This window comes from Bufo bufo, chromosome 1, assembly GCF_905171765.1.
Source record: "Bufo bufo chromosome 1, aBufBuf1.1, whole genome shotgun sequence".
Taxonomy (NCBI): Eukaryota; Metazoa; Chordata; class Amphibia; order Anura; family Bufonidae; genus Bufo; species Bufo bufo.
In genome coordinates, this window is record NC_053389.1 from 510,059,048 (window position 1) to 510,076,482 (window position 17,435).

Below are 17,435 nucleotides of genomic sequence, written 5' to 3' on the forward strand. Positions count from 1 at the left end.
TGCTTTAGGTGCAAACCCCAACAGATAGAAAGTACCTTGTGTTATTATTAAAACAAACAAGAAAAAAAGCTCTAACCGTATAGCAGTTACTACAAAGTATTATTCAGTTCTTCACAAGAGTAAAAATCTCTAAAATACAGAAGTAGGAAAAATAGCAAACTTTGTAAACTTTTTATCTTGGTTCAAGTCTCTGCCTTTTTATTGGCATTGGAAAATACCAGGCCCATCTTAGCTCAGGAGAAGTATATGATCTTCAAACTCATAGAACGACATGGAGCTGGTCTGACTTTCTCCAGAATCTGAATCGTAAGGAGTCTCTGGCAACTCAGAAAACGTATATGCCATCTGTTCATCTTCAACTTCAGATCGCGCGTAACAAGGGCTCGAGGACTCCTCTTCTGCCGCAGTATTGAAATCTTGAGGGATGTAGAGCATATCTGGATAGTTCCTCGTAATCAAATCACTTGTTGTTTTCAGGGAGGTTTTCCGAAATGCCATAAAATGCATATGAGAAGCTTTGCAGTAGGCCATACGTTTGAAGCCAAGAGATTCGATTGCAATCTTCCAGCTTTTCATCATCATTGCGTGCCGATTTTGGTGAGAAGAATCTGGGGTGATAATGAGCAGCAGGCCATTGAGTTCAAGGAGCTCATGAGCTTTCTTACAACAAATCCATCGCTGGTAAGGCGAAGGGAAGTAAGTAAGGAGGAGAGAAAAAATGACAACGTGGAATAGTTCAGCAGGCAAGTCATCTATGGGACTCTTCAGCTGCTTCAGGAAGGCGTCAACAGCATCCGGTGCAAGCTGAAGCGGTCTCTGGATCTGCAAGTTCAGGAAGTCACATTTATATACGGTCTATAAAAAAAATGAAAATATTAATAAACAACTGCAAAAATAGAATTGATGATGGTTTACAGTGCAAGGGTGCCAAACATTCAAGCACACAGCATATTGATGCAAACAGCAGTTATAAATCACCCATTTACAAGTGCTCCAGAGTCAATAGCTGCAGATACCACTATGATACTGGCGAAGCCTGGCACCTCACACTAAATCCTGGGTTAAGAGCTATGGGTTTGGCGCCACTGCCAGGACTATAGAATTTTGGATAATTGCCTATGTTAATTAACATTTGGTTGACCTCACTCATGTATCTTTGATAAGCTATTTTCTTTAATAGTGAATGTAGATGATGGTAAAAAAGGGACAGGACTAAGGCTGGGTTCAGACCTGAGCGTCTTTGATATGCGCGTTTAACGCGCGTTTTTGACGCGCGTTTTTGACGAGCGTTTTTTGCAATAGTAAACGCGCGTTTGTGTGATTGACTGCAATGTCCCATGGCCACAAACGCGCGTCAAAACGCCCCAAAGAAGCTCAAGTACTTGTTTGAGCGCAGGGCGTTTTACAGCGCGTTTTTCAGCGCTGTAAAACGCTCAAGTGAGAACCAGGGCCATAGGGAAGCATTGGTTTTCATGTGTTGAGCGTTTTACAGCGCGTTTGAACGCGCTGTAAAACGCTCAAGTGTGAACCCAGCCTAAGGGGTAGTATAGGATAAGCCATTGTAGGGTGGGTGCCTTTTGTGAGCAGTACCTATGCTGGTCAGGCAGGTAGGAACATTGATTTGCTATCTACCACAACCATAGGATTTAGAATTTCTAAGTAGCAATGAGTGAATGCCTGTTTTCAAGTTTGGCATACAAGGTTTGGGTTATCTAAGAATTCTGTCATGGATTCCGCTACCACGGACCATACTTTATGGTCCGTGGTAGCGGAATCCTTAACGGAATTCTGAGATAACCCAAACCTTGAATACCGAACTTGAAAACAGATGTTCGCTCATCCCTATCTCTAAGCAGATTGTGAACAGTAGTGGAGGTTTCCTGTGAGTCAGTGAGCAGGGATCTGGGATTTTTTTATGCCAATATTACAAAACTAAAAAAGAGACTAGAACACCCCTTTAAAATGAACCAATAGGTGCTGTTTTTGGGAAGTTCCTTATTTAAATTCAAAACAACTGACTTATTGAATGAGCATGTAATTGCCGTCTGTGATATGTGAAATACAATTTTTTATTTTTAGTAGCAATATTACGTAGGATGGTATAACAGCACACGGATATTCATACATCTTTAAGAAGTGAGGAGAAATCAAGGGCATAGATGGTAAAAGGAAACAATAAGAGCTGCTACCAGGCTTAAAACCGTATCAAACCTATTACCATCTACTTTATCATTACCACTTGGCCTAGCATCATAACAAAGTCTTGTACATATAACATCAATTGATCCACAAAATTTAATGATTCAGATCCGCATTTTAGATGTACTGGAGTAAAGGTTACCTCAACAGCGGGCACAATATCGATACCAACAGCCAGAAAGTCTTCATACTTCTCAAAAGGATTATAGCAGCTTCCTACATCAAGCAGTCGGATCTTGCCAGGGAGATGAAAGCTAAAAAGAAGGCCCAATTGTATTAGTTTATCCAAGAAATGAATTGTCCACCTGATCAGTAATTATTGTATATGATAGTTTGTATAACTCAAAGCTATTATTTAGTACAAAGCATTGGGGCAGCCGAGAACCGCACCGGTTTGTCTGACTGTTAATGGCCGCATGGTTTTGGAGGTGAAATAGCTTATTTCTGGCCAAATCATGCAATCACTTACAATCCATCTGAAAACCACGAAAGCCACTCCAGTGCGTCTCCACGTGGCCTCAAGAGCTAGAGCCAAGTTGCTCATTTTGCTGACACGGCCATAAAATACGATTTCAAAATTTTGCTTTTTTTTTTAGGTCATGTGTTTACGCTGTGCATTTTGTAAGGATTTATTCTTATTACAAGGTACTATATTTATGGCACCTTGATTGGATCATAGGGTTTAGTTATTTTTTGCTGTATATTTACTGTATCACTTCCTCCTGCTTTTCAGGATCTACGCTTGTGGTCTTCCACTGTTTATTTCTGGTCAGGTGATGGACACACCGGTGGACGGCTCCTCACAATGCACCGCTATAACTGTACTCAGTCCTGCTCCTGTGTGTCCATCACATGTCCAGGACGGGTTTTTCTACACTGGAAGGAGATACTGAATGGCAGCAAATGTAATTGGTACAGAAGTCATACTGGAAAGCTGAACAACATGATAAAAAGCACGCCATTTATCTGCTGAAACCAGAATAACGCAAAGTAGTCCTTTAAGGCAGGACTGCCACATTCCACCTTGGAAGTCATGTATCAAAACTGGTGGCCATGGCAACTTCTTGGATTCCACATCTCATGTTTCAGAGGACATTTTATAGCCTAATTGGTTGTCATGGGCAATTGAATCTCTATTTTCAGTTGTCAGTCTCACCTTCCCAACCGGCTGTGATCCTTTAAACCTTTCACTTCTATAATGGATATTATTTTGTTGCACAAGTCACACAGCATTTTGGTTTAGTAACTTTTTGGAGACTCATTACATTTATTACAACGTAATACAAGTGGTGAGAAATGTAACACCTGTTTCTACAATGTTCAGCATATTACGCTGTGCATTCAGCTTGGCAATGACAAATTTCAGCCCTGCTGTGGTCAGGGTTTTTCTATGCCGTATAATTGAGTAACTTGTGAACTTTGGTAGTGGCTTCTGCTACCCCCATCAATCCAGAGCTACCACCATTTTATTGAAGCTTGACAAGAACAGACATACCATATATTTTTTTTTTTTTTGCCTGAATATTCATAAGAAAGCAACATCTCAGTTATCTAGTACAGGGCTTGACAAATTTCCTTGGAATCTAGGAGCCAGCTAAAAAAGTTAGGAGCCAGGCGGAGCCACGTCATAAAATCTATATTGCGATATAATTTTAAGCATATGCGATATATTGTTTTCTATATTTGGGGGGGGGGGGGGGTGTTTAAACTTTTTTTTATTTTTTACTTTTTATTTAATAACTATTAGCCTCCTTAAGGGCTAGAACCCTTGTCATATTCACCCTAATAGAGCTCTATTAGGGTGAATAGGACTTTACACTCTCCCTGCTGCCCTGTGCACACAACAGCCTATCATGTGCCCCCCAGCCTCTGATCAGCCCCTCCAGCCTCTGATCAGCCTCTCCCTCTTATCAGCCCCCTCTGGTAACAAACCCACCCCCCCTCCCTCCCCAGTATTAATCATTGGTGGCAGTGGCCACAGTGTCCCCCTCCTCCTTCCCCCCCCATCATTGGTGGCAGTGGGCAGTTCCGATCGGAGTCCCAGCAGTGTAATGCTGGGGCTCCGATCGGTTACCATGGCAGCAAGGACGCTACTGAAGTCCTGGCTGCGATGGTATGTTAGTGAGCAGCATTATACTCACGTGCGCCGTGATCTCCTTCTTCTCATAGGTCTGTGCGGCGCATTGCTAATGCTATAAGCATTAGCAATGAGCCGCACAGACAGAAGAAGGAGCACCCGGCGGCCACGGCGCACGCGAGTATAATGCTGCTCACTAACATACCATCGCAGCCAGGACTTCAGTAGCGTGACTCCTGGCTGCCATGGTAACCGATCGGAGCCCCAGCATTACACTGCTGGGACTCCGATCGAAACTGCCCACTGCCACCAATGCAGACAAACATTCGCGGCACCCGACCTCTGACAGGACGCTGTGATCCGCGCGATTAACCCCTCAACTGAGGGATTAATCGCGCGGATCACAGCGTGCAGTCATAGGGGCCGGGATATGACTTTTCACGGAACACCGGCACATTGGTATTCAGGCATTCATTGGTGGCGCAGTGGGGAGGGAGGGACTCCTCTCCTTCTCCACTGTGCCGGCTCAGGAAACCATGGTGCGCGCCGAGAGCGCATCTTTGAAAACAGGCTGACAAATACCCAAGCGCCAGGACCAAATTCCTGGTCGCCATGGCGACCTGGCGCCTGGGATTTGTCGAGCCCTGATCTAGTAACTTGTCATTAGACCCTAGCAAATGAACAGGCGGTTTATGGATTGATCCTACAAGATGGCGGTTCTACAGACCTGCACTAGACATCAGTGGTGTGAACAATAGTCAGCTTAACCCTTTAAAAACCAGGGTTTTGGTCCAAAATGACCAGATACTCTTAAGTGATTTTACACAAGTGATGGTTTAACAGCCCTTTTTTCCCTACGGCAACCAAAATCATTTTTGCAGTATTTATTTTGTGACACATAAGGCAGTTTTTTTAATAGCCATGTTATAGATTTTCTTTTTACTTTTAATTTGAAAATGGACACTAAAATAAAGTATTAGGCTACTTTCACACTTGTGGCATAGTGATCCGGCAAGCAGTTCTGTCGCCGGAACTGCCTGCCGGATCCGCCAACCTGCATGCAAACTGATCCGGATGCGTCTCACAAATGCATTGCAAGAAGGGAATCATACGGACAAACAGATCCGTTTTGATTTTTTCTTCTTCACATTTTTAAAGGTCTGCGCATGCGCAGACAGGAAGGATGGATCCGGCATTCAATGTAAATGCAACTGATCCGGAATTTTGGACGGAGATAATACCACAGCATTAAGTGACTGAACTGAAGACATCCTGATGCATCCTGAACGGATTTCTCTCCATGCAGAATGCATGGGGATATACCTGATCAGTTCTTTTCCGGTATTGAGCCCCTATGACAGAACTCCATGCCGGAAAAGAAAAACGCTAGTGTGAAAATACCCTTAGAAGGGTTTCTGATTTATATGTATATTATTGGGTTATGGAACTGCAAGCTTTTTTTTTTTCTTGACTTGCATTGTATTTTAGTAATTTTTACTTTTGTGTGTGTATAAATATATAGTCCAAAAAACAGGCAGCACTCCAGGCTTGTAATGAAAAATGTAAAACTTTATTCCCCCATGTGACAAGGCAACGTTTCGGCTCAATGTGAGCCATTGAGCCGAAAACGTTGCCTTGTCACATAGGGGAATAAAGTTTTACATTTTTTCATTACAAGCCTGGAGTGCTGCTGGTTTTTTGGACTCCATACATTGGGTAAGCTTATTCCCATTGGGCTTTGCACCCAAAAATTTTTCTCATTTTTATTCTCCATTTTAGTTTTTTGTAGTGCTGCCATCTTTTGCATTATATATATTTTAGAAAAATGGCAGCACAGACAAATGTAAATGAATGGGTGCGTGTCCAATGGGAATAAGCACTTACCCACAATATAAAAAGGAAAAACGGACAGCACTGCAATGTTCCAAGGATAAAATAAAAAAAATATGTATTCACCCATGTGGTAAAACAACGTTTCGGCTCAACAATAGAGCCTTTTTTACGTTTTTTTTACTTTATCCTTGGAACATTGGAGTGCTGTCTGTTTTGTTACATATGTCCCCAGTAAGTCAGAAGAGCTAGGACATTCACTCTTTATATTTATTTCTTTTAATTTTGTAGAATTCCACTGTAGCTGGGACATCCATAGAAGCCCCTGCTAGAGATGACATCAGTCAATGGCAAAAGTGATCTTGGTCTTCTAAGATCCTGCTGCTCTTCTAATATCTACCTGTACATATTGCCCTGGAGCCCCCTTTAAAAGGGGTTTTCAGGAATTAAATATCAATGAACTCAGGATAAGTGAACAATATCTATTTGGTGGGGTCTGACTCCCAGCACCCCAGCCAATCAGATGTTTGAAGGGGCCATGGCACTGGGATAAGTGTTGGGAACTCTGCATATCATGCAAAGTACAGTGCTGTACATTGTATATACCGGTGGTGGGTGGTAATGCCGCTTAATCCCATTCATTTGAATAGTACACAGTTGCACAACGGCCTTGTGCCTGATGGATGTCACTTCACAAGCCAGCAGGGGTGGACTGGCCATAGACCCTACAGGGAAATGTCCCGGTGGGCCGATGCCTATGAGGCCACCTGAAGCCCCCCCCTCACGGCCACCAGCCAGGTACATAACAATCTGATGGTGTCAGCATTAATTAATGCTAGGAGCACCAGGTACCATATGGACCTGGCAGGTGGCCACAGGTGCCCTCCTGAACTCAACTGTATTGTTGTCCTCAGGAAAGTGATATAGTTGAATACTGTGGCAGTATTTTGTGCTGTGGTATTTGGTTCTGCTAGGGGGGTATTTTGTGCTGCACTAACATAATACTTGTGTTGCCCTGCCTTATTTTAGTTTTGATTCACCCACAACAGTGATGGCTAACCTCCGGCACTTCAGCTGTGGTAAAACTACGAATCCCAAGATGCCCCATTGCTTGGCTGTTCTCAGAACTCCATAGAAATGAATGGAGCATGTTGGGAGTCATGGTTTCACCACAGCTGGAGTGCCGGAGGTTAGCCATCACTGACCTACAACATAGGGCCACTTTTTTTTTCCAGGGCCACTTTAAGTTCCCAGTCCACCCTTGCAAGCCAGCACTCGACCATGTGCCGCGGCCCTTTTGACAGCAGATCGGCAAGGGTACTGGGTGTCGGACCCACACTAATTAGATATTGTTAAAGGGGTTGGCCATCTTTCAGGTTTTTTTTTGGCAGACACCCCTCTCCCGTTGCCTCCCCTGGCCAGACCTGCAAAGGGAGGCTTACTTACTATCTTCCCTGCCGATGTGTTCTGGCTCCTTTGGCATCCTGACCTTGGCTGCCTTGCTAAGGTCCCCTGCTGTCAACATCTGCTTTGAAGTTGCTGTAGCAGTGACGCCCCCCCCCCTGGGTCCCAATTGGTCATGTGACGCAAGTGAGGCAGGTCACCAGTCGTTGGCTGCAGTGGCATCAAAGCAGGTGCTGACAGTAATGACCCTAGTTAGGCAGCCGAGGCCAGGAGCAGGGACCCATAACCGGGAAGCAGGTAATTATTTGCAGGTCTGGCCAGAAAGGAGGGGGGGGGGGGCTGCAGCGATGAAGAAATATTCATTTTTTTAAAGTATTAAAACGCAAGATAAACTATGCACATGTGGTATCACAGTAATGGTACTGACCTGGAGAATGAAAAGCACAAGTTTTACCTCATAGTGAATGCTGTAAAAACAAAACCCATAGAAACTGTAGTGGAATTTTTTATTTATTTTTTCTAATTCCACCTCATTTGGAATTTTGTCCCCTGCTTACCACTACATTGTATGCCGTATTAAATGGTGGCAATAGAAAGTACAATCGGAAAAATTAAAAAAGTTATGGCTCCGGGATGGCAGGGAGCGAAAAATGAAAATGCAAAAAGGCGGGGGGGAACGCGACAGGAAGGGGTCAACCTATAAACCCACAATTTATGGGGTTAAGTTTCAAAATAAAAATAAAATGCATGCAGTTCCAGCACATTTCTATTTCTTGTTTTCCTGTCCTGGAGTTTTGCAGCACGGATATATATTTTTTTTTTTACTTCACATCAAATAGTCTCTTAGTAATAAGGCTACTTTCACACTTGTGTTCAGAGCGGGTCCGTCTAGTGTCTGCACAGACGGATCCACTCCTATAATGCAGACGTTTGGATCCGTTCAGAACGGATCCGTCTGCATTATAGTTTAGAAAAAATTCTAAGTCTGAAAGTAGACTGAGCGGATCCGTCCAGACTTTACATTGAAAGTCAATAGGGGACGGATCCGTTTGAAGATTGAGCCATATAGTGTCATCTTCAAACAGATCCGCCCCCATTGACTTACATTGTAAGTCTGGACGGATCCGCTTGCCTCCGCACGGTCAGGCGGACACCCGAACGCTGCAAGCAGGGTTCAGGTGTCCGTTTGCTGAGCGGAGGCTGAACGCTGCCAGACTGATGCATTCTGAGCGGATCCGCATCCACTCAGAATGCATTGGGGCAGTACGGATGCGTTCGGGGCCGCTTGTGAGACCCTTCAAACGGAGCTCACAAGCGGAGCCCCGAACGCTAGTGTGAAAGTAGCCCAATCGCGCTTACATTTTGATTAAGAGGTGGCAAGATGGATGTCACTCCTCAGTACTATGGCTGCGATAAGATCAATAAAGTGGATAAGGCACTGGTGAGACATTCTAAAAGGGCACTTAGTCTACCGTTGTTCTGGTCCGCATCCGAGCCGCAGTTTATGCGCCTCGGATGCGGACCCATACACTTCAATGGGGCCGCAAAAGATGCGGACAGCACTCAGTGTGCTGTCCGCATCCGTTGCTCTGTTACGTAGTTTTATTTTTTGTGGGTTTTTTTGGGGGGGGAGGGTAGAGGGGAGGTATGGGGAGGGTTTCAAAGTTTTGTTTTTAGCCAAAGCCAGAAGTAGAGTCAAAATAAATGTGAACTATATAAGAATATTTGCACTTCTTCCTGCTGGATGCCGTTCTGGCTTTGGCTCACAAAATTACAGTGGCATTCTTCCAAAAACAGCTGTGTGTGAAACCAGAAATAAAGATCTTTTACTGCACAATAAAGTCTGGACCAGGTAAGACAGTCCAAGTGTCACTACAGAGGAGATACCGCCAGACAAATAAATTACCACGGGTGGGTGATGCCCCAGAAGAAGCTGATCTGGAGAAACCCAGGGTTTGGCATGTTATACGCTTTTATCTTGTGAGAGTAATAAAAGCACCTTCGCGATTTATCTATCTGATGGTACTGCATTATGTACCATTTATTTAACCCCTTAAGGCCTGGAGGTTTTTTTTTTTTTTTTTTTTTGCGTTTTCGTTTTGCACTGCCTGCCTTCCCAGAGCCATAACTTGTTATTTGTCTTTTTGCAGGACAAGTTGTACTTTCTAACACCACCATTTAATATTGCATATCATGTAGTGGGAAGTGGGGAAAATAAAATAAAATAAATAACTCCAAATGGGGTGAAGTTGCAAAACAAAAAAAGCTATTTCACTACCACAGTTTTGCGTTTTTTTTAAAATTTACGATATGTGAGATAAAACTGACCAGTCACTTTTATTCTACAGGTCAGTACGAATCCGGTGATACCTTATATGTATTAGTTTTTCTTGCGTTTTGATAGTGATTAAAAAAAATTAAAAAGTGGGGGGGAGAAAAAAAAAAAATCTGTTTTATTTTTTTGTCGCCATATTTTGACCCCTATAACTTTTTTGTAATTATGTATACGGAGCTGTATGGGGGCTCATTTCTGCGGGACGATCTGAACTTTTCATCGATACCATTCTGGGGTGTGTATGACTTCTTGATCACTTTTTATAAAAAAAATTGTAGAAAATGAAGCGACCAAAAACGGCGACTCTGCTTACTAGTTTCCTATTACAGGCAAATACAATGCAGCAGCCTCCTGTCATTTATAAAGACAGGGGCTGCTGCATACATGCTCTGGCTCCTCCGATCTCCACACGGGGGAGCTGGAGCGCAACCGAAAGTGCGGTTTCAGCGCGCTCAGATGCCCTGGTCAGGATTGACCACGGCATCTGAGGAGTTAAATGTCCGCGATCGGCACGGATATTAGCCACGGGTGTCTGCTAGAAGAAGCAGCGGGCGCCATCTTTAAACACCCACCCAGCGCCATACATGTACGACGCTGGGCGTGAAAGGGTTTAAAGGGCTTCTGTCAGCAGATTTATAGCTGTAAAATAGGCTGACCTGACATGTGCGCTGGTCAGCAGAAGCCATCTGTCTTGTTCCCGTCCTAATATGTGCCGCATTTCAGCTGCCGCATGCAAATCAGCCTCTGTAATGGCAATGTGGGCGTGGCCATTACATCTAGGGGCTCTGCTTTCTCTGCAACTGCCGTGCCCTATCTACTTTGATTGACAGGGTCATCACGCCTGGCCCTGACTTCTCCTAAGTTCTCACACCTTTGCCATGCGCTTCAGTACCTGACCCTCTTTCCTGTACTGTGCCTGTGGGGGAGTACTGACGTGCAATGCAAAGGCTCAAGACTTTACGAGACGTCAGAACCAGGCGTGATGACAATGCCTGGCCCTGTCACAGTGCAGAGGCTAATTTGCATATATTAAAAGTTCATATTACTCTGAAATGCGGGCACATATCAGGATAGGAAGAAGACAGATGGCTTCTGCTGACCATCACACGTGTCTTACGTCAGCTTGTTTTACTGTTATAAAGCTGCTGACAGAAGCTCTGTAAAAGGGCAATGGTTGACAAGTCCACACGGCATTGGACGAATCTGAGGTGGGGGGGACAGTGAAACTACACTGACAAAGTAACAACTTCACGGCAGCATATACTCCATCTATGGTGGGGTGTTGGGGGGAAAAGTCTCCATTGGTAGTGACACTTACCCTGCCTATCTGGTCCAGACTGTATAGGGCAGTAAAAAAAAAAAATTCTATTATTTTAGTGACTTTAGGTATGTTGGACTGGACCTTGTTTTACGTTTTTTTTGTGAAGAATGTTCTGCTGCGGACAATCAGGTCAATTCCCAACTTCCCTACCTTCAAATGTGCCTTAAAAAAAGTATTTTCAGGCAGGCTTATCATGACTCTTCCCCAACCATTAATCATCAGAACGGAACGCTATCTTCCGACAGTAATCCGCACGCTGAAAGCACTAGCTCACGCAGCTAGGCCTGCACAACTTCTAACAACCTACTTTACCTTTTGTGTCACCCCCTCTCCCTCAGATTGTAAGCTCATGCCAGCAGGGCCCTCAGTTGTATATTTACCTATAATGTTGTGATGTCTTTTGTTTTGTACGTGAACCCTCTGAATTGTGCTGTGGGATATGATGGCGTTATAATAATGAAGATTATCATTATTAATGACCAATTTTCCCACACTCTTTTCGACATTTCTTCTGAGGGGTCACTAAGGGAACACCTCGATCATCGGGGACTCCCTGTAAATAATGATGCTTTTATACAAAAACCAAATCTGTCAAGCTAAAATAAGCAATATTCAGCTACCTGGCAGCAGCACGCAGGCTAAAATGTACCAATGTGCCTGGGTTCACCCAGGGGCACAGAGAGCAATTGAGAAAAGCACCAATTATAATCCCCACACCCCTTTCAAAGTAAAAATAGAGATTTCCCTTCTGGTCAAAACAGCTGAAGGTAGGATTATCTTCTTACCAATGCATTTAGCTAACAGTTTTGCCATGCTGCAGGCAAACGCTTGTATAAGTATTAATCTACGCCTGGACATAAAATAAAAGCAGTATGTTTCATTGCTCCTGCCCAGCATGGATCAATATTGTTTGTTTCAACCCTATTTCTGTGCATTAACAGTTTAAGCTCTGCACGATGTACAATGTGCCCCAATCTACGGTACAGTCCAAAGACAAAGACATACGTACTCTTGACTTGCTGCGCTGGCATTGGAGACATCAAGGCCAGGCACAAGGAAACGCTCAGAGCCAGGTGGCTGGGGATTATTTAAGGCGGCTCTCCTTGCATCTTTTTCTATTGCTTTCCTTTTGCCTCCATTGAAGAAATATTCTTGACAGACACTGGAAAAAATATAAAACTGTTAATAGATTCATAGTACGCAGAGGTGCAAGAAATCAAAATTCTATAAAATAAGGAATTCAACATTAAAGTGCAAATGTCACCTCCCCTGACATATCTGTTTTAATAACTACTTGCATTCACAATAACTCTTATGATGCTAAGATGTGCCATTCCTATATTATTCCTGCTAGAAGTCAGCAATGAAGGTCCAGATGGATGTTACAAGTTGTGAGCGTGTCCCTGCAAGTCTCACACTGGTGGCACTGATAACTGGTAACGCCCATCTGGACCTTCACTGAAAACTGCTAGTAAATTATTTGTAATTTTCAGCAGGAATAATAAAGGAATGGTACATCATAGAGTCATAAGAATAGATGCTCCAGAACTATTATTACATGGAGAATGCAGGTAGTTACTAAGACAGACGCGTCAGGAGAGGTGACAGGTCTTCTTTAACCTCAAACAAAGTAATAAAATAAAACATAACAAAAATAATAACAGATATACGTTTAAGAGACTACAAAAAAAATAATCAATAAAAAGAGCAAATGTCATTGTGGTTTAGTCTATATAAAGTTTCCGAAGCTGATGACAAACAGATATATGATAAGGTGATGGCACGAAGACTCTGACCCCATATGTGTGTTACTGTGGGGAGGGGTGGTCTCCAAAAGCCACGCTATTATCCCCTAATATCAGTACTTCAAGGTAGAGTTGTTGCGATACCAAATTTTTGATTCAATTTCGATACCATAAAAAAGTATTGCGATACTCGAAACCATTTGATACCATGCAAAAAAAATAAACCAAAAAAAGCCACGTGCATTCCGCACTTTAAAAAAATGGCGAATCGCGCATTTTTTTTTTCTTCTATTCCGGCGTTCACCGCATAGATTTTTTTTATATTTTAATAGTTTGGACTTTTTTGGACATGATGTTTATTTATTTATTGTTTATATATTTTATATGTAAAATTGGGAAAGGGGGTGATTTATAAATATTTTGGGGGGGAGCGGGGGGTTTAACTTTTTTTTTTTTTTTACTGTTTATTTAAAAGGGATTCTGTCATCAGATTTAACACCTCTAACCTAAACATATGCTCATGTCCAGACTAATAAGAGAAATCCTAAGCTGGCCTTATTAAACCTCACTGTGGCTCTATTTGCCCAAAAAACTGGTTTTTATAACCTGTCAATCACTTACTTAAGGTGCCCAAGGGGAGGTCCGTTAATACAGGGTGCCCGGCCGCACCCCTCGCCGTCCGGTGCCCAGCGCCGCCTTCCCTGTCTTCAGCACCGCCTTCCCTGTCTTCAGAGCCGCCTTCTACAGCTCAGCGCCGCCTCCGCAATCCTAGTGCGCAGGATCTGGCAGAGGGACGGGGAGGATTGCGGAGGCGGCACTGAGCTGTAGAAGGCGGCGCTGAAGACAGGAAAGACGGCGAGGGGTGCGGCCGGGCACCCTGTATTAACGGACCTCCCCTTGGGCACCTTAAGTAAGTGATTGACAGGTTATAAAAACCAGTTTTTTGGGCAAATAGAGCCACAGTGAGGTTTAATAAGGCCAGCTTAGGATTCTTCTTATTAGTCTGGACATGAGCATATGTTTAGGTTAGAGGGGTTAAATCTGATGACAGAATCCCTTTAATAACTATCCTGGGATCTTTTCATCCCTTGTCCTATTAACCCTGATAGAGCTCTATTATCTCCCTGCTGCCCTGTGCACACAGCAGCAGAGATATTACCATGGCAGCCAGGGCTTCAGTAGTGTCCTGTCTGCCATAGTAACCGATCGGAGACCCAGGATTACACTGCTGGGGTTCCAATCAGAAGCTGCCACTGCACCACCAATGAGGAGGGGAGGGGACTCACCAATGATTATTATACTGGGGGGGGGGGGGGGGGGGGGGTGGAGTTTAACTGCCGCTAATCGCAGCTTCCTGTCAGAGGTAGGGTGCCGACTATGTGATTCTGCTGCCGGCACCTGCCTCCTGTATTATGTGTTAAATAGGACCTTATATGGGTCCAGATTTTAAGCAGCAGGCTACACAGAGCGGCGCCCAGAGCTGTCCCAGCACTTACTATTATTCCTGGGTGCCGCTCCGTTCGCCCGCTGTGCCCCATTACTGTCTCCTGCTCCATATGCTAATTACTATTGGAGCGATGGGGAGGAGACATCAGCTTCTCTAATGGGCGTTCCTTCTCCCTGCACTGTGATTGGACAGCGCTACAGCGCAGGGAGAAGGAACGCCCACTAGAAAAGCTGATGTCTCCTCCCCATCGCTCCAATAGTAATTAGCAGGAGACAGTAATGGGGCACAGCGGGCGAACGGAGCGGCGCCCAGGAATAATAGTAAGTGCTGGGACATCCCTGGCCGCCGCTCTGTGTAGCCTGCTACTTAAAGTCCGGACCCAGGAAAAGTCCTATCATTGGTGGCGCAGTGGCAGTGGCACAGGGGGGAGGGAGAGACTGCTTCCTTCTCCCCTGTGCCGCTGAGGGAACATGAGCGCGCTGACAGCAGCGCGCTCATGTTCTGTGATACTAGACAGCGCAGCAGCGCAGCCCAGTATCGAAAAAATGGAAATCCCGGTATCATATCGATACCGGGACAAAAGTATCGAAATTTCAATACCCGCAACAACCCTACTTCAAGGACAGCATTCAGTAACATGGTCTAAAAGGTAGAAAAAAATCCAGTTCAGCGTATTATCCTGCAATGCAGATCCAGAAAAAGTCAAAAACCTCATGAGCCAAAAAGCAAAGTTTCCTTTCCGACAGTTTTATGCTGTGTAATAAAGCATTTGTTTGGGGCAAAGCCATGATTAATCCTGAATAGAAAATGCATTTAGGCACACTGGGTAGAAACATAGAGGAAGATTTATCAAAACTGGTGTCAAGTAGAACTGGCTTAGTTGCCCATAGCAACCAGATTCCACCTTACTTACTTTTTTTTTTTAATAGGAGCTGTGAAAAATGAAAGGTGGAATCTAGTTGCTAGAGGCAACTAGGCCAGTTTTCCTTTATACCAATTCTGATAAATCCCCCCCAGTCAATATTATAGTAATGTACAAAAGAATTGTTAGTTACCTGAGACACCATTCAATTCGACTTTCTCCTTCACACCTCTTCACCCAGTGATTATCCGCTAAGTTTTTCATTGCCACAGCATATTCGCATAGCCTTTCTTCATCTTTGCAGTGTTCTTTCCATATTCTATCAAAATCCCCAGCTAAAACAATAGAAGGTTGCACTCTGTAAATGAAGTTTCTAATGGCACAGTTCCAAAATAGAAAACACGCAAAACATTATAACCATAAAACCACTGCATTGTATACTGCCATTTGTATTGAAGCAGCCTCACTGAGCACACACAGTATAGGGCCCTGTTCCTGATTATGTGGCCCTTAGTGCTCCGTTATGGCCCCCGACACACTGCCCGAACATTGGGCAGATTATGGATAAAAAGCGTTTGTACAAGGATATCACAAGGATCCTGAATAGGGTCACCAAATATCCTAATGAGACAGTGCATACCGCTGCATAAAAATATGGTGGTAAAAAAGTGGCAGACATGGCATCGGGTGCCATATATTAGAATAAATTCTCCTCATAAGCTCTTATTACTCGGCAGAATATGGCACTGCTCTGTTCTGCACACAGGGTGTAAGCACCTGTACATTGCTATTACAGATTCTATAGAGGTGTACAATTCTAACAGCTGATTGGTGGGCGTCCCACAGGATAGGTCATCAATATTATTTCCAGGATAACCCCTTTAATTATTAAGTTACATGGACCCCAAAAAAGAGCCACTAAAAAATGCACTGGATCCTGCAAAAAAGCCCTCATATGCAAAATTCACTTAAAAAGTTTTTTTTTTTTTTTGCCGCAGCCTTTTGGGTGGACCTGCAGAGAGAATCACATTTACCTTATGCCTGCCTCTAGGTTCAGGCTCCCCTGCAGATCTCTGGTCTCTCTGGGTCAACATTTCGTTTGACGAAAGTCACATGGCCGCCAGAGCGGTGACTTGTTGCCCATGAGTCATGTCACTGGGTCACATGACGCATGGGAGATACATCACTGCTGCAGCGACCACGTGACCCATGTCAAAAAGTTGATGTGGGTATACCAGCGATCTGCAGAAGTGGCAGGGATCAGATAAATATGACTCCCTTCGGAAGTTCCAGCCACTGTGGGGTTTCTGCCCAAAAGGCCCCCGGGGGAGAACAAACCCTTCATGTCACCTGTGTTGTGCACCAAATATATTAGACAAATTCAAAATCTACAATAAAAAAAGTGACAAATTTCTGGTGGGTTTTTCCAGATGTTGTGAGGCTACATTCACAAGAACCAATTGAACTCAATGGGTTATTCACATGGATTTTTTTTTAACAGCCAGTGAATAGCGGCCGTCAAAAAATAGGACATGTCCTATTGTTGGTCCACCTGTCTAACGGCCATTAAAACGGGTACACTAACAACTATTTAGGGGGGGGGCACCCGCTCATAACTGCAGGCTTTAGGACCTGACGTTCCTAGCGTGGTGACATCATCACGCTGGGAGCGCAGGTCCTGCTGCCTCGAGTGAGGAGCAAGTGTTCCATCTTGTGCAAGTGAATGAGGTATATTATTTTAAATGAATCTGATACTACCAGAGCTGGGGTTGGGGGAATATATACTGGGAGCACAAATATATGATGGGCAATTACTCATTCTGGTGGCACTCTCTCTGGGGGACATAAAATACACTGATGGCCCTGTAGAGGTTTTAAAGGGCTTCTGTCACCCCACTAAACTCATATTTTTTTTTGTGTACTTATAATCCCTATCCTGCCATATTGCCATACATTATGTTATTAATAATTTTCGTTCAGTAGATTTAGCAAAAAACTTACTTTTATGATATGCTAATTACCTTTCTACCAGCAAGTAGGGCGTCTACTTGCTGGTAGCAGCCGCGGGAAAACCGCCCCCTCCTTCTGTTGATTGACAGGGCCAGCCGCGATCTCCTCCTCCGGCCAGCCCTGTCAGCTTTTCAAAAATCGCGCGCCTGTGTTGATTCGGCGCAGGCGCTCTGAGATAAGGAGGCTTGCCTCCTCAGCACTCCCT

The 17,435-nt window shown here is 44.1% G+C and overlaps 1 protein-coding gene across 1 annotated transcript in view; it reads right to left on the bottom strand.

Annotated features, from left to right (window-relative positions):
- Window positions 1–207: 207 nt before the first annotated feature.
- The window catches only part of BMT2 (base methyltransferase of 25S rRNA 2 homolog), a 61,360-nt gene continuing 44,132 nt past the window's right edge, over window positions 208–17,435 (bottom strand). Inside the window, exons 2-5 of the mRNA XM_040411137.1 lie at window positions 15,414–15,555; window positions 12,176–12,328; window positions 2,342–2,453; window positions 208–855 (exon numbers count right to left, since the gene is read on the bottom strand). Of these exons, the coding sequence (XP_040267071.1) occupies window positions 229–855; window positions 2,342–2,453; window positions 12,176–12,328; window positions 15,414–15,555 (1,034 nt within the window). The 3' untranslated portion in view covers window positions 208–228. The remainder of the gene's footprint in view (window positions 856–2,341; window positions 2,454–12,175; window positions 12,329–15,413; window positions 15,556–17,435) is intronic.